This window comes from Candoia aspera, chromosome 3 (assembly GCF_035149785.1).
Source record: "Candoia aspera isolate rCanAsp1 chromosome 3, rCanAsp1.hap2, whole genome shotgun sequence".
NCBI classification, from domain to species: Eukaryota; Metazoa; Chordata; class Lepidosauria; order Squamata; family Boidae; genus Candoia; species Candoia aspera.
In genome coordinates this window covers 94703111-94723602 of record NC_086155.1, presented here as the reverse complement: position 1 = coordinate 94723602, position 20492 = coordinate 94703111, and the positions used below count along the sequence as shown (strand labels likewise).

At 37.7% G+C, this 20492-nt stretch overlaps 1 protein-coding gene across 1 annotated transcript in view; it reads left to right on the top strand.

The window, feature by feature from the left end:
• The first annotated feature begins 365 nt into the window (after positions 1-365).
• The window catches only part of CRB1 (crumbs cell polarity complex component 1), a 99060-nt gene continuing 78933 nt past the window's right edge, over positions 366-20492 (top strand). Inside the window, exons 1-4 of the mRNA XM_063299879.1 lie at positions 366-390; positions 891-1478; positions 15189-15384; positions 19557-19696. Coding sequence (XP_063155949.1) covers positions 366-390; positions 891-1478; positions 15189-15384; positions 19557-19696 — 949 coding nt within the window. The remainder of the gene's footprint in view (positions 391-890; positions 1479-15188; positions 15385-19556; positions 19697-20492) is intronic.

Here is a 20492-nt window from a genome sequence, read left to right as displayed (position 1 = left end):
AAAAAAATTTGCAGGAGACAGAGGGAGAGGGAGCGACTCAGTCTGCAGCTGCATACAAAGCAGCATCCTTAGAAACTAGAAAGGTCAACTTTACTTTGTGGTGGTTGATGCCTCTTCAAGGCTATGGCCTATCTAGGTACCTGCCCAACACTCTGTGCTTATATTTTAAATTATTGATACTGTAAGGTTTTTTAAAAAACACATGCACACACACACACACACACACACACATTCGCCCATATTACATTTTACATTGTTTACACTGAAAGTCATCCCATAGAAAGTTTGTCAGACACTTCCCACCATGCAACAAATTGCAGTAGGTGCATGAAATATTATTTTCATGTTTAAATAGATCGAGCATTATGCTCACTGTTCTGCAGAACCGAAGTAAGGTCCACAATCTTGTTCTACTGTCTTGAAATCCAAACAGAATATAGGCAGAGTATTTACCAAGGAAAGGGAATTAGGAGAATAAGGGATGGGAGAGGACAATGGATGGGAATCAAAATGAGTTTGTGTGCCAACTGCAAAAGTTCAGCTCTTCTTTTTTTTTGAGTGCCTTGAGGGTTTGCAGTTTATCCCTGTAGCAGCAAACTCAGAAACCTGAGTGCCTACTCATTTGGAAATGAAACAGGGCCACACAAAAATAAGTATGCCAAAATAAGTAACTGTTAAAAGTTATATGTATATAAATGTAAGATAATTTGTCCCAATATTGGCTTGCAGATGCTCTGAGGACTTCCTTATTATGCAGATGTATTTGCACTTTTAACCCTGGACCTAAAGAGCCTCTATTAAAGTAGAAGGAGGGAGTGCAGGTTTTTCTTGCAAGTCTCACTTGCTGATGTCCTGAAAATTCTCTATTAATCTCTTTCTATTATTTTCAGAATCACTTTGCACGAATGATGGTCCCAGGTGCCTGTCCAATTCTTGCCAAAATGACTCTGGGTGCAACGCTGCTGCCATGGCCAATAGCTGCCACTGTCTGGACTCATCAGCAGACATCTCTGCAGAAGATTGTATTAAAGAAGCTTTTGATCCTTGCTCCTCCAACCCTTGCCTTCACAATGCTACTTGTACAAGTGCTCCTGGAAACCTTGACTTCACTTGTGATTGCCCCATGGGGTACACTGGCACTGTTTGTGAAACTGCCACTAGCACGTGTGACTTGTATTTCTGTAGGCATGGAGGCACTTGCCAGGATGGCCCTAGTGGTCTCACCTGCCTCTGCACCGAAGGATTCACAGGGACACACTGTGAAACTGACATTGACGAATGCCTATCCAATCCTTGCCTCAACGGAGCCGTGTGCAGAGACAAGACTGGGGGGTACTCCTGCTACTGTGTCCCAGGCTACCAAGGAAAGAACTGTGACCGGGAGGTGAATGAATGTATTTCTGAACCTTGCCTGAATGGTGCCACTTGTCTGAACCTCATAGGGAAGTATGAATGCATTTGTCCTCTTGAGTACGCAGGTAAGAACTCACAAAATTAGTGATACAAGCAACTTGCATTTTGCAACCCCAAAGGCACATTCCAGGCTGCAGCTCAAGTCCCCCTGCCTTGTCAATTGTTTGCAAAGTGTGTGAATGGGCTGTGGAATCCTCTTATCCTATAACTTCACCCTTAGCAGGGCAGCCAGTGAATTTGGAAGTTGGAAAATCAGCTGTGGGTATATCAGCATGCTATGTACCATCTGTGGAATACGTGGAGAAAAGATTTTCCTGTTTGATGTTAAACTGCAGTCCTACCCACTGATTCCACCCAAGTTTAGGTGTAATTCATATTACAGATTTTGCAAACCAGAGTATCCCAGATAAAAACATTTGTTCCAGTAGAAGAGAATATCTGTAACTCAGGGTTGAAATGTGGAGTCTTTGGTGCTCTCTGAGCCTGGTTGTTTGCTTGCAGATGTTTCATTACCCATATGGTGTTATTTAGTTGGGTAATGAAACATCTGCAAGCAAACAACCAAGCTCAGAGAGCACCAAGGACTGCACAAAAACATTTGTTTTAATATTTAATATTTGCTGTGTGCTCCTGATCAGCTGAGTGTACCTCACTCTCCATGGCAAGTATTTAGGCTTAGTGTAGGAGGTACGTTCTTCTCAGGTCTCAGCATCCTCCTTGAATTCCTTTTCCTTCCCATCCATTTCCCTTTTGAGAAAGTTTGTTGAACAAGGTATAACTATCTGGAACTCTCTTTCTTATTTGAAGCTGTCCTTCCATAATTTCCACTGCTACCCATCTTTATCCTCCATGCCGGCTTACTTTTCCTATTGATCTGCTTGACCTACAGTACTGTACACAGCCTTCTCTCTCATGCTAGGAACTGTCAGTTTCATGCTGCTTTCTCCACTCAGCAGTGCTACACACTGTTTCCACATAACATATGCTGTGGTTTCACCTTCCCTTCATTTCACTTTACCAGCCATAGAATGCAATCTCGTTATGGACCTAACACTCCCTTACCATTTCTCCACAAGATTGCAGCTGCAGGGATCCTGATAAGAATCATTCTAAATTATGCATCAGACTTTCAGATCAACTTCATCAAAGGCCACCTCTTTCACTACCTCTTACCAAGAGATATTTTCATATGTCCTGACAAGATGGTTATGTATTCTGAAGCATTGCCTTATTGAGCCTATCTTATCTCTCATAAGGCTACATGTTTTTCTGCAAATGGTAATATTTCTGTGAACCTTACATTCATTTTTGATTTTTATGTGTTTATTTATTAGATTATTGCCTTGCCTATCATAGGAAGTACAGACTCCTCTAACCACTGTTCAGTATGAATCATTCATAGTGTAAGATCACAAATCCCAAGAAAAAAAGCACAGTTGGAGATCAATGCAATATGTTCTTGGTAACCCCATTTCACACAATATCATGTGAAATCTCACCATGACATTTCTGATAATATTTCTTAATACTGGACATTGTTTTAATAGCCCATTCCTTCATTCCAGCCACAATACATGGAGAGACAGAAGATGTTTACTTGCAGCTCAAGTGAATTTCTTGGCAAGTACGTTCCATTAAAATCATTGGAACTGATGTATATAAGGGGCACATCTACCATTATTGAAATCAGTAGAATTAATTGATGCTATTTTGATGTTGGGACTCTTTCAAACAAAATGCCTGCTTTTTTTCTTAAACATTCTCATTTAATTGCAAACTAGTAGACTATATTTCACAGGGTGATAAATCTAAAATAGTATTTTGAAGACCAAAAATAGAATTGAACTGAAATTGCTCCTGTTTTTTATGAAACTGGTTCAATTTCATTCCTTGTGTTTATCTGATTAAATGTGTCCTCCAGAACCTCACTGACATCATCATGTAGCTACACTTAATTGGCCCTATTGTATTACATCATCCCATTCACCCTATAGTTTCTGAAGGGTAGAACAGCCATGTGTTTACTTTGGAAAAGAACCAGTATTGAAAGAGAGGGATGAAAGCAAAACAGGATGCATGCTAACTAGGTTTTGAAAGTAGAGCTTTCCACACTGCTCCTATTTTCGTTCCCCAGATCCTCAGAAGCAGTTCACTCCTGCTGACTTGAAATGCTAAAAACAAAGGGGGAAATCGCTGCTATGCCCCAAATTGCTGTAGCAACAAAAATATCCTCCCCTCATTCCACTCAAAAAGGGAAGGAAGGAAGGAATTTTTGAAGTCCAGTTGACACAGTGTTGCAGGTTCTCTCTAAACTGTAGAGGGGGAACTGCAAGACCTCACAGGACCTGAACCTCAGAGTCAGGAAGAGCAGGAAGACAAGAGTTCTCACCCGTGGGAAAATGGTTTGCAGCCATTTTAGCTACACCACAGCTGAGCTGGAAATAAATCAGCTCAGCTCTCCAGTGCCATTCATGTCCTGGGGACACAACAGTCTGGACCTGCTTTCAAACTGGCACAGAATCTCATGCTGAAGTGCCCTGAGTGCATTCCTGAATGTATGTTGTTGTCATGGAGAATTGTGTGGTTTCAACCTGAAAAGTTTAATCAGGAGCATAGCTGACATCTAAAAATATCTTTAAAATCTAAAAAAAAAATAAAAAAAATAACCCTCTAGACAAATTAAGTTTAGTGAGCAATTTCTAGAGAGATAAGGAGCTTGGTAACAGATAATGCATAGCATACAAAAGTATTATGATGACTGTAAACACTGCATCCCATCTCTTCTCTACCCCTGGGAAATAAATTGTCAAGGAGTACAGGGGTTATGTCAAAAAGTAAAAGTAGATCTTTTCTGTTGAGTGGCATAGACTTTATTTTGACGTCTGCCTTCAGTTAAGATCCATCACATAGACACCAAATATTAGTTCAGATAAAAAATGTGTTGCCTTCCTGCCACCCTGCTGCTACCAGTATGTGTCTCAGTCCAGGGCAAGTGATGAGAAGAACTACAGAGCCACAGGAAAAACAGAGAAGAGAAAGAAGGAAAAGCCCATTAACTGCTGGTATGACTGCTCTGAAACAATCACATTCAGCCTGGACCTCCTGTTGTACTTAGGAAGCTGCATGACATGCCTCTGTTAACCAAACCAAAGGCAATAGCTGCAACCCAGGAATAAACTCCTTGATGAAGGGGGAGACAGGATCTCCATTCAACAACAAGACAAAAAGTAGCATTAAAATGGGAAAGGGGAAAATTAAATCATTTAGACAGGATTGGGATTGCTCAGCAGGGCTGGTGACCTGTATCATGAAGAGAAACTTCAACATCAGATGGAAGAAAGGGTAGTATTGTTCCGCCTCCAAACTACCCCCGTTTTCCTTTTTTCTCTTAACTTTTCACTGAGCATTTGGCTTTAGCAATCATCGTTTACCAGGAAATGTGGCACAGATGGAAACAGGATTGCTCTTGTGAATTTGTTCCTTCATTCACCTTACAAAGTACAGAAGGCTTTCTACATTAACATTCACACTCTGCTATCCCCCTCCTGCCCTACAGGGCATGGTGACAATCAGAATTGTGTTTATCTTAAAAAAAAAAACTTTAATAATTTTTTAGCAGGTTGTTTATCCTTACAGTGGATCTGGTTGCCAGCATCATTTATTATCTGTATAGTTGGTCATGTAGAGGTTGGGGGAAGGAAAAGAAAGAGGAGGGGAGAGGAGGGGAGAGGGAGAGAAGCAGTGCGTATTTTCTATTCCGTGCTCATATTCTGTATTTACAAGCACTGGAATCAAGCCCATTGTCTTCCATTTTTATCATAGTTGTTAACATAATTTACTAAAAAGAAAAACCCACTGTTTTCAGTTAACCTTACTGACTAACCCTACCTTCCAGGAGGAAAGTAGAATTGAAAGTTTAAAAGATTTAGCTTCTGCAAATTTAAGGAGAGATCAGAACCTTGAAATAAGTTCATGACAGGATTTCAAGTATTCCCAAGATGTGGTCAAGCTCGTTAATGACAAGCAATTCAAATTGCTAGTCACCTTGTAAAAATACGTAGTACCTCTCTAGGATGGTTTTGTTGTATTTATTATCTTAATCAGGTGACTGCTTTGGTAGACACACTTTTAATTCAGCTGTAGTTGAAGTCAAAATAAGCCAATCAAAAGGACAGTACCTATCAGGGAAAACTTTGAAAGAGAAATGCCACCCTGCTTCTTCTAACACCCTCATAGTTTGCAGTTTTCCACCCAACTGAAAACTGGGCCAGTCCTGGGCCATTTTGAAAGTCCCTTTCTGGCAATTCCACCCTTTACTGTTTCCCACTTCACCACAATATCAAGTTTAGACACACTAGGAAAAAAGAAAACCAAGGGAGTTCTCCCCAGCTGCTAGTCCTCTTGCAGATTCTACAGGTGCTGCCCGTTTTGGTTTGTTTTTTCCTTGTCCAGTTCAGTAACTTTGTTTAGGGAAAAACAAGAACCCTTATGAACATAGAATTGTCAGAAGGGTTAAAAGCAACAAAGAAAGTGAGGCATAAACCCAAAGCGATGTGCTGAGATACCACTAGAAAATAGCTTCTAGCAGCAATGCCTAAAATAATAATAATTTCATAAAGGGGTGGCTTTCTGTTTCTGCAATAGCAAAATAGTGGATTTTAAAGCCCGCTTAACAGGATGATTTATCAGCGGCTCCTGTTGTTGTTCTGGTGGTTGTTTAGTTTTCTGCAGCTCACTGTGAGTGAGACGTGTTAAATGCATGAGCCAGAGGGAATCTTGCATGAAACCCCCAAGGTGTCCCTGCTGGTAATAAAAATCCTCATTTACTCAGTCAGAGGGAGCTTGCCTATTGCTCTTAGCCCAGCCTGACACCATGAATCACAGTGGGAAATCATCCACCCTCATCTCATTTCCTCGGGATGTTAAAAAGCTTATAACTTTTGATATGTATGCTGAGAGCTCGCAATAAATCGACCGCGGTAATGCTAACCAAATGCTCTCGTTACCAGCTCTGGGTCGCAACTTGCTCCGTGGGCTCTCCAGACGGCTTTCTGCAACTGATCTGCTAGGTGCTTTTTTTTTTTTGTTCCCCTCCACCAAAGAGCTAAGAAATGTCTCACATAATTTTCACTAGACGGAAGGAGCTTAGTATGCCTGAATCATAGGGAAGACTGAGCATTTAGGCAGTCAGGAGAGCAGTGGGAGGAGAAACTGCATTTTTATTATGCTCATGCATGAGATGATAAATGATAGATAGATAGATTGATAGAAAGATATGCATGTTTTGTTTATGATGCGGGTGTTGGACAGCTGTTAAATAATAGAGTGCAGCTGATGCTGGATATGCTGGAAATCAAAAATAGTTGTGTTTCATTATGTAAATATTTGTTAATTCTCAGAAGAGAATATAGAATTGTCCAGAGAGAGTAGTTTCCTGTGTTCCTGCTGGGGCATTATAAAGCATAGCTAAGATGTACCTTGAAGAAAAGTGGTGACTATCCAAGGAAGCATTTATACAGAAGGATATTGTAGATTTTTGATAGGTATAGGGCCAGCTAAGATATTAAAATTAAAAGATTGAAAATCAGAGTCTATTATTTTTAAGATGGCTAATAATGCTTCTTCGAGGGTTGTCACTCCAACTTTGTTGGATTACACTTAGTACTTTTATTTGAGTAACTGGAGTAACTATTTTATCTGCAAGAGTTTGGTAGGTGACAATTTTCTTTATCATGTTTTTTTCTGAACATGGAGTACGAGGTAGACTATTGTTCAGCATATAGATGGGACATAAGGCCACCACGTAAGTATTTGCCCAAGTTCCCATGCTACCTAACTGGGAGTAGGGTGCTATTTTCCTTTATTATCAAAATGCAATTTCTGATTTAAAATAATCGAAACCACCCACCCATTGAAAAGTGCTGCTTCTTAAATTATAAATTATTATAAATTATTACAAATTTATATATATTTTTAATCTTTTTTCTTTCATTCAGAATGCTCATGTTTAAAGAAGACATTGAATAAGGGTTCTGCCAAATGTCCAAGCAGTGATCAGGTGCTCAGACAATTGGTTCTTTTAGATCCAGAGACATTAAACACACCAGTGAATAAAGAGAGTTTAAGCTTTATTATAAACTTAAGCAAACAAAAACACAGATTAACCAAAAACACAGTTTAGGCAGATTAAACAAAAACATAAAAAGCATAGCATAAAGAAAGGAAATCATAACATACCAGCAAGTTGAAACCCTGTCCCTTAAGCTGTCAGGAGCCTCTTGATCAAGACAGCAGAGATACCCCAGGATGGCTCAATATCCACAGCACCTAGCACTCAGGTCTGTGCAGAAGCTCCCAAACTCAAAAAAAAAAAAAACACCTCTAAGGTTTTTATCAAAGTCTGGCCCTAAAGCCTCGTGACTCTGTTTCCATAGTTGCAGGATCTGACCTTGATGGGATAGTTTCCAGGGTCTGGAGCACCTGTTCATGACATAATCCAAGAGCCTGGGAAGCTATACAGGTAAGCTAGTGCTTAACAAAAACTATCTGGGGGTGTTCTCTTAACTCCCCCCTATTCCAAACAGAAATAAAAAACAAGCCAGCTAAACATTAGCATAACTCAAAATAAACTCTAAGCTTCTTTGTGTGAGGGAGAAAATCAAAATATGTCACTTAAACTCCTCCAAGTAACAATGGTCTTCCACGTTGCCACTACAATAAGTCAGTGAGAAATATAATTATAGGACTCCTGTGTTCTTTTTTCCCAGAATCACTTCTATTTATGGGAAAGCATTGCATGCCAACATAAATATATATCTACTCCTCTTCCTTCTCCTCTACCATGTCTCTAAAATCCCATGTCTGGGGCACAATGATTGCAGCTGTAGAGACCAGGGGGAATTTATATATATACATATTCATATATATTCATTCCATTGCTCCATTACAGTGGCTAGATTTTTATAGATGGAAAGAGCCTTTTGCTCAGTTGCCTAAGGCAAGTTACTTGATTTGACAAACCAATGGCCTGATCCAGCACAGCAAAACCAAGCCATAGTTTCATGTTAATGATCAGGCAGGGGTGGGCGTACTTTTAATATGGCTTAGATACACAGTGCATTTATTATTGTCACTGTGTTATCAAATGTTTGCAGGGAACTGCTGTTAACAAGTCCTGACAGATTTACGGTCACTAGACAGCATTTGGCATGTGTGTGTGTGTGTGTGTGTGTGTCTGTAAAAATCTATTACTTATGACAATTTTATTGAGCAACCCCCTGCCCCCCCCCCGCCAAGATTTGCCTATTGTTCCTTGGTATAATCTTTTTGTTGTTCTTTTTCTCTACTTCAAATCATTTCACAAATTGCAAAGCATATAGATTCTGTATACCTTGTGACATGAGAACTATTCCCAGGGTTAGATATATTCCCCATAGCCTCCATGCATAGAATATGATGTGTATGTCTAGAGATTTTTTCATTAACAAAATGGAAAACCTGATTATACAATTGCTTGCACACATGTTTTAAGAATAAACACATTCCTTGGGGGAAACGAGAGAACATACATCTCACAGAATATACATGCAAAGCCCATGTGAAGCAGTTTTTAAGGTACTTCATATATATCATCCATGGTTCCCACATGCTAGGCAAACACCATGCTCCTCAGTGCATTACCTGCATTAAAATGAAATGGCTGCTCTAGCTCCTGGCTTATTTTCAGGCACAGTAACACAACAGGTTTGGCAAGTGTCAAATATTTATTAGAGCTGTATGAAGCTTAGAAGTAGTAATCTGATTTGAAGGAATTGCTTTATATCATCCCTTCAACCTGAATCTTTGAACAGAAACTGAATCCATTTTACTGCTTTGAGTCACTCTAGAGAGTTAAAGGTGATTTGGAAATTCATAGAATCATGAAGTTGGAAAGGTTCCATTTAGGAAACTGAATTCAGCCCTCAACTCTGTGAATAAATTTTAATTAATGTTTCCATGACATTTGACTGTCCAGACCTTGTTGAACTCTTCCATTGAAGAGAGGCTCACCATTTCCCTTGGTAATTAGTTCTACTGTCAAACTGCTCTTACTGTTAGGCAATAATTTAATGCACTTTCTTGGTTTTCAGCATATCAAAGATTATAAGAGTTTTCTTTCCATGCACTGGAGAGAGTATTGAACAATATAATGTGTTTCCTGATACTGACATATGTAGCTGCCAATGAACTTCATCATCTCTACAAATCTTCCCAGACAGAGTGCTTCGAGGAGTTGTACTATTTATTTCTCAGTCTTCTGTTAGAATTGTTTAGGCAGGCTCACCTGGAGAGACAGCAAGAGATTTAAATGAATTCTGCCATTTTAAAAAAAAATCTGATTTCCTCTTTCTTGTATAATCCTTAAGATTTCCACAAATCCATATACTTCCATCATTATTCCTTAACTCAGTTTACCATATGATCTGTAGTATATTTCCTGTTAATCTCTCTGTAAATTAGTTATGCTTGCAAGCCCAAAAAAGCTAGTGGTGGTAGACTCTTTTATCTTTTGTAAGTTACTTCAACTTTCAACAGTTGTTAAACGTTTTTATTTAAAATTTGGACTAAGACATTTTCTGCATTTTCTATAAGCTCTTTGTTGGGCACTTTGGAGATAGCAGTACTGTCCTTTCATTAATTCTATTATATCTTCCCCAGAAGACATAACTGAAGTGGCAGAGGGAAATGTTTCAGAAGCCTTTTGTTGTGAAACTCTTTCATCTATCTAGATGACGCTTTGTCCTGTAAAGGATCTACCTACTATTTTCATCCCATTCTGTTCAAAGTTGAAATAGATACAGTTATTTTGATATTTTATAGCCTATGGTTGAATATTTTGTTGAATCAAATCTTCAATTGGATTATATCAAATCTTTATGCCTTCAAGCTCAAATATGAATCAGATCTCAGCTGATGTGAACACCTCTGATGTTTATGCCATTACCCAACTAACTTTTGCCCATGCTTTGATCCAAATCATGTAAAAGTATGATATCTTGTGCTTATATTGTAGAAACATCTAAAGCCAGTTTATCTCAGCAACTGAACTGTATTTCATTGGCAATAGACTGGGGTCCTCCATTGCATCTGAGACCCTAGGCAAATATAGAGTTTAGAAGACAAGCCATGTAGTGCATGTAGTGATATCCTACAGGCAGCAGTGATCAGGAAACCCAGGAAATGTCCAGAGACTGCCAGCTATGTCACCTGAGACAGTTGCTTCACTCTGCCTTATGGCAGGGTTTGACTGGCTGACTCTATGGAATTCATTAGCTAGTTATTCCAAGGAAACAGCCATCACAAAACCAGGCCTGATGCAACTTTTTAAAAATCATATTTATGAAAAAAAAATTCATATAATAATAACAATCAGCCTGATGCAACTTTTTGATACAACTAGAGAAACAGATCATATTAAGTAGCCAAGTTTACTAATTTTGGTGATAAATGTTGATACTTGTAGCAAATCCAAGTATGATAACTTGATACCAAGAGCTGGTGTCCTGTTATCCTGTTGTTTGCATCGCTACTAAAATAAACATCACAACACAACCAAATGCCTGAAAAGAGCATGACTGTTCAGGAAAATAGACATAAGAAGATTTAATCCATTAGCATCTCAAACTGCATGTCAAGCAATAGCAATTTATATAGTGGATAACGGTCAAATCCAAGTGGCTGCTTGGATTATTTCAGCAGTTTGAATTAAAAGACCAAGGTGGCTGTTTGTTATGAAAAAAAAATTAATGATGAGTAGACAAGACAACTTGTTATTAAAGGGGGGAAAAAATCAAAGTGCACACATACACATTACTCCTTTTTAGGGTAAGCAGTATTATGCAGAATCAGAAAAGGAGTAAGAAATAACAACAGAAATTAAGACATGAGATAAGAAAAAGAAAGGCAAACACCTAAAACTAGTTAACATCCAGACTTTCACAATACTTCTCCATGATTTTCTGTCTTTGCAAACCATTCTTGCTTCCATCTCATTCATATCACATCATCCATTGCTGTTTTTTAAACTTCTTACCTCTTTTTCAGGATCTCTTCCTTCATACGTTTGTTTTGCAAATCAATATTCATTGTCTTTCTGACCAAACCACCTAATACACTTATTTCATCACTCACTTCTGTTCTTAGTCCACATTTATTCAGCACTTGCTCATCCTAACCTTATTGCTTCTTGTTTTATCACACACACTTGTTAAGTATCCCATTCCCACCATATTCATCTTCTCCTGACAGACCCAATTCTCACTTGCATATAACCAACTGAGCTGAAGAACACTATTATACATAGCAATTGTTGCTTCTTTTGATAAATATTCATTTCTTGCAACAAATCACATAATACCACTTTTTTACTAGCATTTGCACAACTTAAAATTTCTTCATATTCTCATCTTAAGTAAGCATTCTACCATGGTATAAAATTCATCTACTTGCTCTAGTTTTTCACAGATTATGTATAACTTGTAATTGTTCACTCCATTTTTCTTGTCAAACACAACTACCTTGGTCTTTCATAAAATTTTCAGATTCAAATGGCTTGTTGCATTGTACAAGCTATCTAACGTCTGCAGCAAAAGCATTTGGAATTTGCATGGCATTATCTACTTAGACATATATCCACATCACCACCCAACACACAGCTAACATCAGTACAAGTACTCCTTATACACTTATCCATTAAACAACTGATGGGATATCACTCATCCTTGTCTTATCCCAGTTCAAGGCTGAACCATTCACTGAGCATTCAATTTATTCTCATATGTCCTTTGCTTCTCTAATACTCCTTATATTGCATTCAGAAACCAAACTTTAACTCAATTTCAGGTAAAACATTCCATAATTTGAGTCAATTGACTTTATCATACACTTTCTCTAAATCAACCAGTGTTCAATAAACTTCCTCACATTAATACATTTTTCAAAAATCTTGGTCTGCATACTCCCTACCTGACAGGTCCATACAGGTTTTTGCAACATTTTCAGAAGTGGTTTGCCAGTACCTTCTTCTGGAATGTTTTTTGATCTTCCATTTAGCTGGCATTCATGCCTGAGAAAGGACTATAGCCTACTGGTCCTAGTCTAGCACCTTTAATTACTATACCAAGCTGTCTCTCAGTAAATTTATACATTGTGGCAAAAACACAAGAATAAATTCAAAGGTTCTCTATAAAAACATCAACAAAGGAGGACTCATAATTCTAACTATTAAATCTTATAATGATGCTAACCACATCAATAACAATTTTGGTTTGATAAAGTCTGGGTAAACATGGAATGTGCTATATAAATATACTGTTAGTAAAAATTAGGGTACTTCCTTTCTCCAAAATATTCATAAAGAATTGAAACACGTTCAGTATCTATATCTTCTGAATATGTTCAAAATTTTGAAAACAAGGGCGCCTAAGTTAACAGCACACCCCTTACCCTTCAACCTTTCATCATACCTTTTTTATGAAGGTTGGATCAGGGTTGGAGGAAGTGTATCATTGTTTATATGATGGAATTATTCCTAAAACAACAATTAGAAATAATTCTAAGGGAATTTGGTTCATTCATGTTTTCAAATATATCAAATGGTACACTTCACTGCAATCTCAGCAGTTAGAACTGAAGCGACAAGAGCTATGACTGTAGTAGATACAAGGCTAAATTCATCAGCTAATAGGAAGAGCTTCAAAATTCACAACGTTCTATTAGAAGAGAAGACAAACATATCAATTGAGTGAGTTGAAAACAATATGGGAATCAGATATAAAAGCCTCTTTACCTAAGATTTATGGTTATACAATTGGCAGAGAAATTGATTGAAATCAGTTTTGGCCAAAAATTAGGGAAAACTTAGAGCAAGTATTTTACAAATGGTATTTAATGCTAAAGGAATTTAACATGATCCATTATAGCAGAAGTCCCATTGTTGGAGAAAATGTAAAGAAATAAGTACATATTATATGTGGTGATCTTGTTCAACAGTTTTGGACTGAAATCTTCATTAAAATAAGAGAAATTACAACTCAGGCTGTTTTATTAGTCCCTAAGTTGGCCTAATTAAGCTTTTTCAATAACCCAAATGACACCTTAGGGCACGAAGAGTTCATATGTTTGTTGTTGTTGATTGTAGTCAGACAGGTAGTAGAAAAACAGGAAAGGATTTGAACATTTCCATACGGTAGCAAATATGTTGGAAAACTACTCTAATGGAAAAGTTGACCCCCCCCCCCAAAAAGAGGGAGAGAGATCAATATTATGATAATTCTGAAGATTATTTTTACTCTATCTGGTTTAAAATTATGCACAACAAAGGCAGAATGATTTTTCACCACCTGGTTCCATGTTCCTTTTTAATTAAACTATTTTTCAATAGCATTTATGACTACCTTTTCATCAATTTTTTCTTGGTCACTAACATAGCTTTCTCTCCATCTATAATTAACAATCAATCATGCTTTTAGATTTACGTTCATTCCCTTGCCATGTGAACGTATAAGTAGACTCATGCCTAAACAAATATTCAAAACAAACATACTTTAAGCAGATACTCACTAGTTGTGATTCTCATTTACTCTTGGATCTTCAAATGACCCAACCGCTTCTTCGGTAATCTTGCATCCCGTCTTCACCCATTCATTCATGTTACCTGGCAGAATATTTTTCAACTGTCATGTGCCTTTATTCAGAACATTGCACAATTTCCCCCCAAATAAATATCTAATTATCCCATTGACTGTAGTATAATAATTATCCCATTGACTGTCACCTATGCATTCATACTTTCATACATACCCATGACATTACCAACTCATACTTTCTGACATGCTGTATATTTTAGGTCTTATTCAAAATTAAACCTTCATCTTTACTTACCTGCATGTATTCATCAGCTCTGCTATATAAGATCAGACCACCTTCATTCAGATCTATCACATCCTTCCCTTTCCTTTTAGTTTTACAGATACACAATATATTTATTTTTCTTTCATTCATTTCAATCATAAATTAATGTTCTTTATAATATGATCCTGTTATATTCAAGGTCACAATCCATAAGTCATTATCATAATGAGAAGGGCCTTACTGTATTTGGTCAATTAAGACTTTCACATAATATAGAGAAAACTAGGTTACTAGCCTTACTCATACCTGTGCCACAATGAACATTCTCTGCTAACGGTAAGGGCAGTATCAAACACATTTGGCACAATTTGACCTGCATGCAGGGGTTTCTTCAGAGGGGGTAAATGATGTGAAAATGGTGGACATAACTGAGCAATCAAAGCCCACCCCTTTCTGTGTGCATACAATGCATGCAACATATCTTAAAAAGTGGAGGGGCTTAATTGCCTGGTCACACCCACCATTCTTCTGTCATTGATCCTCCCTGTGGATGTCCCTGTGGATGTCCCTTAAGATAACTGTGTGAACCTGGTTAGTGAACAGGATAGGATAATATTATACTTCAAAGCTGTCTCCAAGGAAATAAGGAAGTGGTCGGACTCTACAAACAACAATTTTAGAAAACGAGAGCTCTGCTTTTTGTCCTCATTAACATCTAGATTTCTGTCTCTTCCCTCAGATATAAAACAAAAATAATTGCAATAATAATCATTGTAAGATTTGGGAACCAGAAGATTTTTCACATCATGTATAAGCCTATAAATTGTCATCTGTGTTCAGAACAGGCACTTTTGACATGTCTTTAAATTCAACTTTCACTGCAGGTATCAACTGTGAACTAGAAATCAATGAATGTTTGTCAGAGCCTTGTCTGAATGATGGAGCCTGTCATGATATTCTAGGTGGCTATTACTGCTCCTGTCCACTTGGCTTCCTTGGTGATCACTGTGCCATCAACAATGATGAATGTGCAAGTCAACCATGCCTCAATGGGGGACAGTGCATAGATTATATCAATGGGTATGTCCTCTCACATACTGGATGACTTGTTTACAGCAGATGCCAAGTTTTTTTTTCCCTTTCACCTAACTTTCTGAAATCACCTCTAGATCATGTAGATAAACACGTGGATTTCATGACTGGACATTTATTCACTGACTGCAACTGGGACTTGGATGAATTTGGAAATATAGCAAAAAAGCAAAGCAAAACCCCAGGCTAACCTTATGCTTATTTCAGCAGTTTAATATTTAAGATCCATTTTCTCTATTTAAGATCTATAAATTTTAGTCCCAATAGTTTGGTTCATAAGGTTGCTTTCAGTTTGAATATGTATTATTTCATCATTTTTTACAAGTTACCAATGTTATAATGAATATTTTTTTCCTGTATTTACTTTGCTATACTGTATAACACAGGGAAAATTCTTATGAATTATTTAATAAATCAAATTCAGAAGTCTTTGCATCAGGCAAGAAGCAGCTGTGGGTAACAACAACAACGAAAGGTTGGGTTTGTACTAATGTCATGAAATTTGAATCATCAATAGAGGAAGGCACAGACTGACATGAATTAGGCAGTCCTAGATGTCATATGTGCAGCATTTGAATGATCTTGGCCGATCTTGAAAACCACTGAGGATTGGACCAGGAAATGCCAGGGCTGTAGTTTAGACTAGAGAGCCAACAACCAACAACCATTTTGAAAGGAGACAATAGGAAACCACTCCCATATAGCTCTCAAGAAGACAATATGGACGTGTCCATGAAGCCAGCAGGAGTTGAGCTCAACTCAAAGGAAACTTTAGTGAGGCTGTGCAGTGATCCAGATTCAAGGGAGAAAAGGTGATTCTGAGTACGTGTGTGTGTGCCTGAACACGTCTTTTCCTGGGATTGCAGAGCAGAAGTGACATGACTCCAGGAGTAGACACAGCTTCTTTAAGGATTTGCTGAGAGGTTTGACACAAGGACACCCTTGTGCTCTGAATATCTTTTTCCCTTTTGAATCTGGATCATAGCACTACTCCAGACTTCATCTTAGTCGCCATATGGATTTCAGGTTAAAAAAACCCCATTCATACAATAATTGATTTCTGCATTGTGGACAAATAAAATCTAGTACAGTAGTTGCACCTGCATTGCATGACATCTTAGGATTCTCTACCCGTTTATTTGTGTGTATGTATGTATTTAGAAATATTAATCTTGTGACTTACCACCTGTAGGCTGATTTTTTTTTTAATCCATTAAATTGTGCCCGATTCTCAGAGACTGTCTGGACAAGTCACTGCAGTTTTCTCAGCAAGGTTTTTCAGAAGTGGTTTGCCATTGCCTGCTTCCTAGGGCTGAGAGAGAGGACTGGCCCAAGGTCACCCACTGGCTTCGTGCCTAAGGCGGGACTAGAACTCACAGTCTCCCAGTTTCTAGCCTGGTGCCTTAACCGCTGCATCAAACTGCTCTCAGGCTGAAATAATACAGCCTACATTCCCAAACCCAAGTTTACCCCTTCCATTGGTGAATATGGAATCTTGCCAAAAGAGCAATAATTTTTTGAAATTATTGCTGCTTAATAACCAAGAACCCCGATTAAAATGGAACAGTCCAGGGATTTCTCAAAGCCTTATTTCCCATTCTTTCTCTCCACTTCTTTTTCACATATCCCTCTAATACAGCATTGCACAAACATTGAGTTTCCCCAAACCTAATGATTCCCTCCCTTCCCTTCCTCTTGCAGGTGGGTGGGGGGGGGGTGATTTCATTACATAAATAAGGACAGACATTGCCTGAACACCAAAAGTAGGAATGATGGTTTTGATAAGGTTAGGTTCACCCAAAACCAATTGGGAATTCAAGCTTCAAAATATAAATCCGTACATTCTCCTATCAGAAAAGACCAGAGATCACACTCGGGTAAAATATCCTTTTCTGTTTGCCTTGAACAATAGCTTTTATTTATGCTGTTGTACAAGAAACATAATCAAGCTGTCTATTGAACTAATGGTTCTGGTGACAAGGTCAGGGTTTCTGCTCCTGTCAGATAAAAATTTGCAGCTTTGTGCAGGTCACTCAGGTTGGAATATGTGGATTCTCAAAACTCCAAGTCATTTTGTTGTTTTCCTTGGCAGAATAATTTTTGAGTCCAGATGTTAGGGTAAGAGATTATTAAAAAGTTAAACAAGCTGGAAGAGATTCCTTGGCCAATGCTTACCTTTAAATAAAGCTAGTACAGTATCTCAGCCCCTTGGTTAAGTTTTGGGGAAGAGAAAAATGAATACTAGGAAGTTGTTCCTTCTGACTCATTCATCCTGCCACAAATTCCCCTGGTGAACCCATGCAGAAAATGCTGAGCATTAATTGCTAAAGAAATTAATGCAGGCACTATGCAAAATACAGCAAAGTGCTTTTGAATGTTTCATGGTGCTCTTTATGTGCAGATATTCTCTGTATGTAACAGGTTGTTTCAACAGGATGTCTTTACCAGTGTTCCAGAGAGTAATTTCTTTGGTATAACTTCGTCTATCTTTAATAGCATTGCACAACTACAGTACAAAATGCATAACATATTCCAGTTCTGCTGCTTGTAAGTGTGAACGTACTTTTCTTCCACGACAATCACATACTTACAACCATGCAAATGTTTATGCAACTAAAAGCACAGATACAGCAAACAGACCATAATAGCACATAAATTCAATGGAAATACACACACACACAACACACACAAAATATAGCTAAATATTCCAAGAAAGCCAAGTTAATATGATATAAATAATTATAGCTTGACTTTCACTGTTGTGGACAACTTAAACCATTCCAGTCCTCCTTAACACACACACACACACACACACACTGTATGTGTGCATGTGTATGCGTATGTGTATATATAGGGAGATAATAGTAATCTTAACAGTCACATATATGATTATATGTATGTGTGCGTGTGTTTAAATATATTTGCATATATACACTTGCTGTATATAGCCTTTGTTCAGAAAAACAGCATTGTCAGATCTGATCCTCCATATTTTTTCAGATTTTTCAGTCTCCAACCACTCAACTGTACAACCCTTGTATTCAAAAGAATCCATTGAATGAAACTTTCAATTAAATTAAGTTTTCTTTTATTTTCTGTCAATCTTTTCTTAAAGTCTGACCTACATATATAGCCTCCCACCCTGTCACAGAAGAATATACATCCTGCCTTAATTTCATGTAGTGTATTGTTTTAATGAATATTTTTATGGAAATTGGAATAGATGAAAGCCCCAAATTATCTCAGAGGAATTGTGGTAGAATATATTTTATAATGCTAGTCTCAGCAACAGCTTTGTTTTCAGCTTGGTCTTGAAGTTGGATCAATGAGGAGTGATTATGTTTGTAGATAATTAGATGCAAATTCAGGAATATGCATAGAAATACAGATATGAAAAAATAAAACTAGGGATCTCAGTGTTTCCATTTCAGTTTTGAATAACCAGTAAAACATGGAAAAAGTTTCATCTCTTTTTAAAATGATTTAAAAAGAGTCCACCTTTGAAGTGACCCATCACTGTTCAGAGTGAAAATGAAGGATTGGATTAATAGGTGAAATGGAAAAAATGAAATGGAGGTTTCTCAGTGGTGCTGGGAAAGACTAGCTGAAGAAAACTCGATAAAAAAGGAGAAGTGATATGTGGAAATAGAACTGAGTCTCCAGCCTTACTGATATGCACCCATTAAACCAGGGGCAGGAAACTTGTTGCCCCAAGATTACTTCCTAATTTTGAAGTTATTCTGGTAAGAGCAACCTGCCCCTTCCCTGAGCTGAGGGATGATGGGAGCAGAGTAGAACAATGGGAAAGGATTGGCTGCACACCTTTTACTTTTGTGACTATTTATTTATTTATTTTTTAAAAATGTGAACATCACGCTTCAGAACATTGTACAAGTGTGGCTTGTAACACATTAAATGTTGTGTTCTAACTGAGCTTTCCACTAGCTTTGCAGCCCCAAAGCAGTGATCTAAGCAATGTAACATAGTCCTACAGAACAAAATATGTTCCCCACTCCTGCATTAGACCATTTCTACAGGCCCACTGCTAGTCATACAGGTTTTTTTTAATCATAGGACAGAGAAGACTGCACAATTGTTCAGATCTGAAGTATGGATAAAAAAAACAATGTCACGTCTGTGTTTCTTTTATTGCAATACAGATATAGCTGCAATTGCACAGGCAATGAATACACGGGTCTGCATTGTGAAATATCAGCTCCCTTCTGCTGGTCACATCCGTGTCATAATAATGCTACCTGTGAAGATACAACAGAGGGTTACGTGTGCCACTGCTGGCCAGGTAAGCTCCGCATTATTTCACAAGCATGCATCTCTGCTGGTCATCTTTTACTGAATGAGTTGCTTTTTAAAAAATCATACACACGCACAGACAGACAGATATGAGAAGCTCTTATATGTACAGGGGATTCCTTTCTTTTTCTTGTTTTTATTACGTTTTTATTTTTTTGTTTTATTGTTTCTCTTTCTTCTGTTCTATTAAAGTGAAAAAAAATGCATCTCTCTAAAAGTGGCACATACATTGCGTAAAGCAAGATGTAATTTTAAAAAATTTCAACTTAAGCAATATAGAAGCCTGAACTATATTTCAAAAATATGCAGAATACAACAGACAAATAAAGCACAGTTCCATATACTGATTCAGCATACATGATTTATTTTGTTGCTGCTCACTGTGAGGAACAAACAGGGGCAAAGTAGGCCCTGATCTTGGATCAATGAACGTAGAACTCAGCCTGTTTGGATGATTCTTCAAAATGCTAGCAAGAAACATTTAAGCTTAAGGCTTAGCCCTTTAGTATTAAAAGGGCAATGAAGTTGCCTTTAAAAATCAAAACACAAAGAGGTAAAAACTTGATTTTAAACACCACCTACTCCTACTCCTCTTACTTCTGGCACCTTCACTGAGTTCCAGTGACTATCTTGCTAATTTTAGACTGTGGCCTCACTTGTCTTTTGAGGGAGATCCTTTGGGATGCATTAATTGGGAAAGGGCACCATTTTGGTTTGCAAAGGATAATATATTTCTGAAGTACAGATTAATGAGCATCTGAAATTGTAAAATGATTCTAAATTTA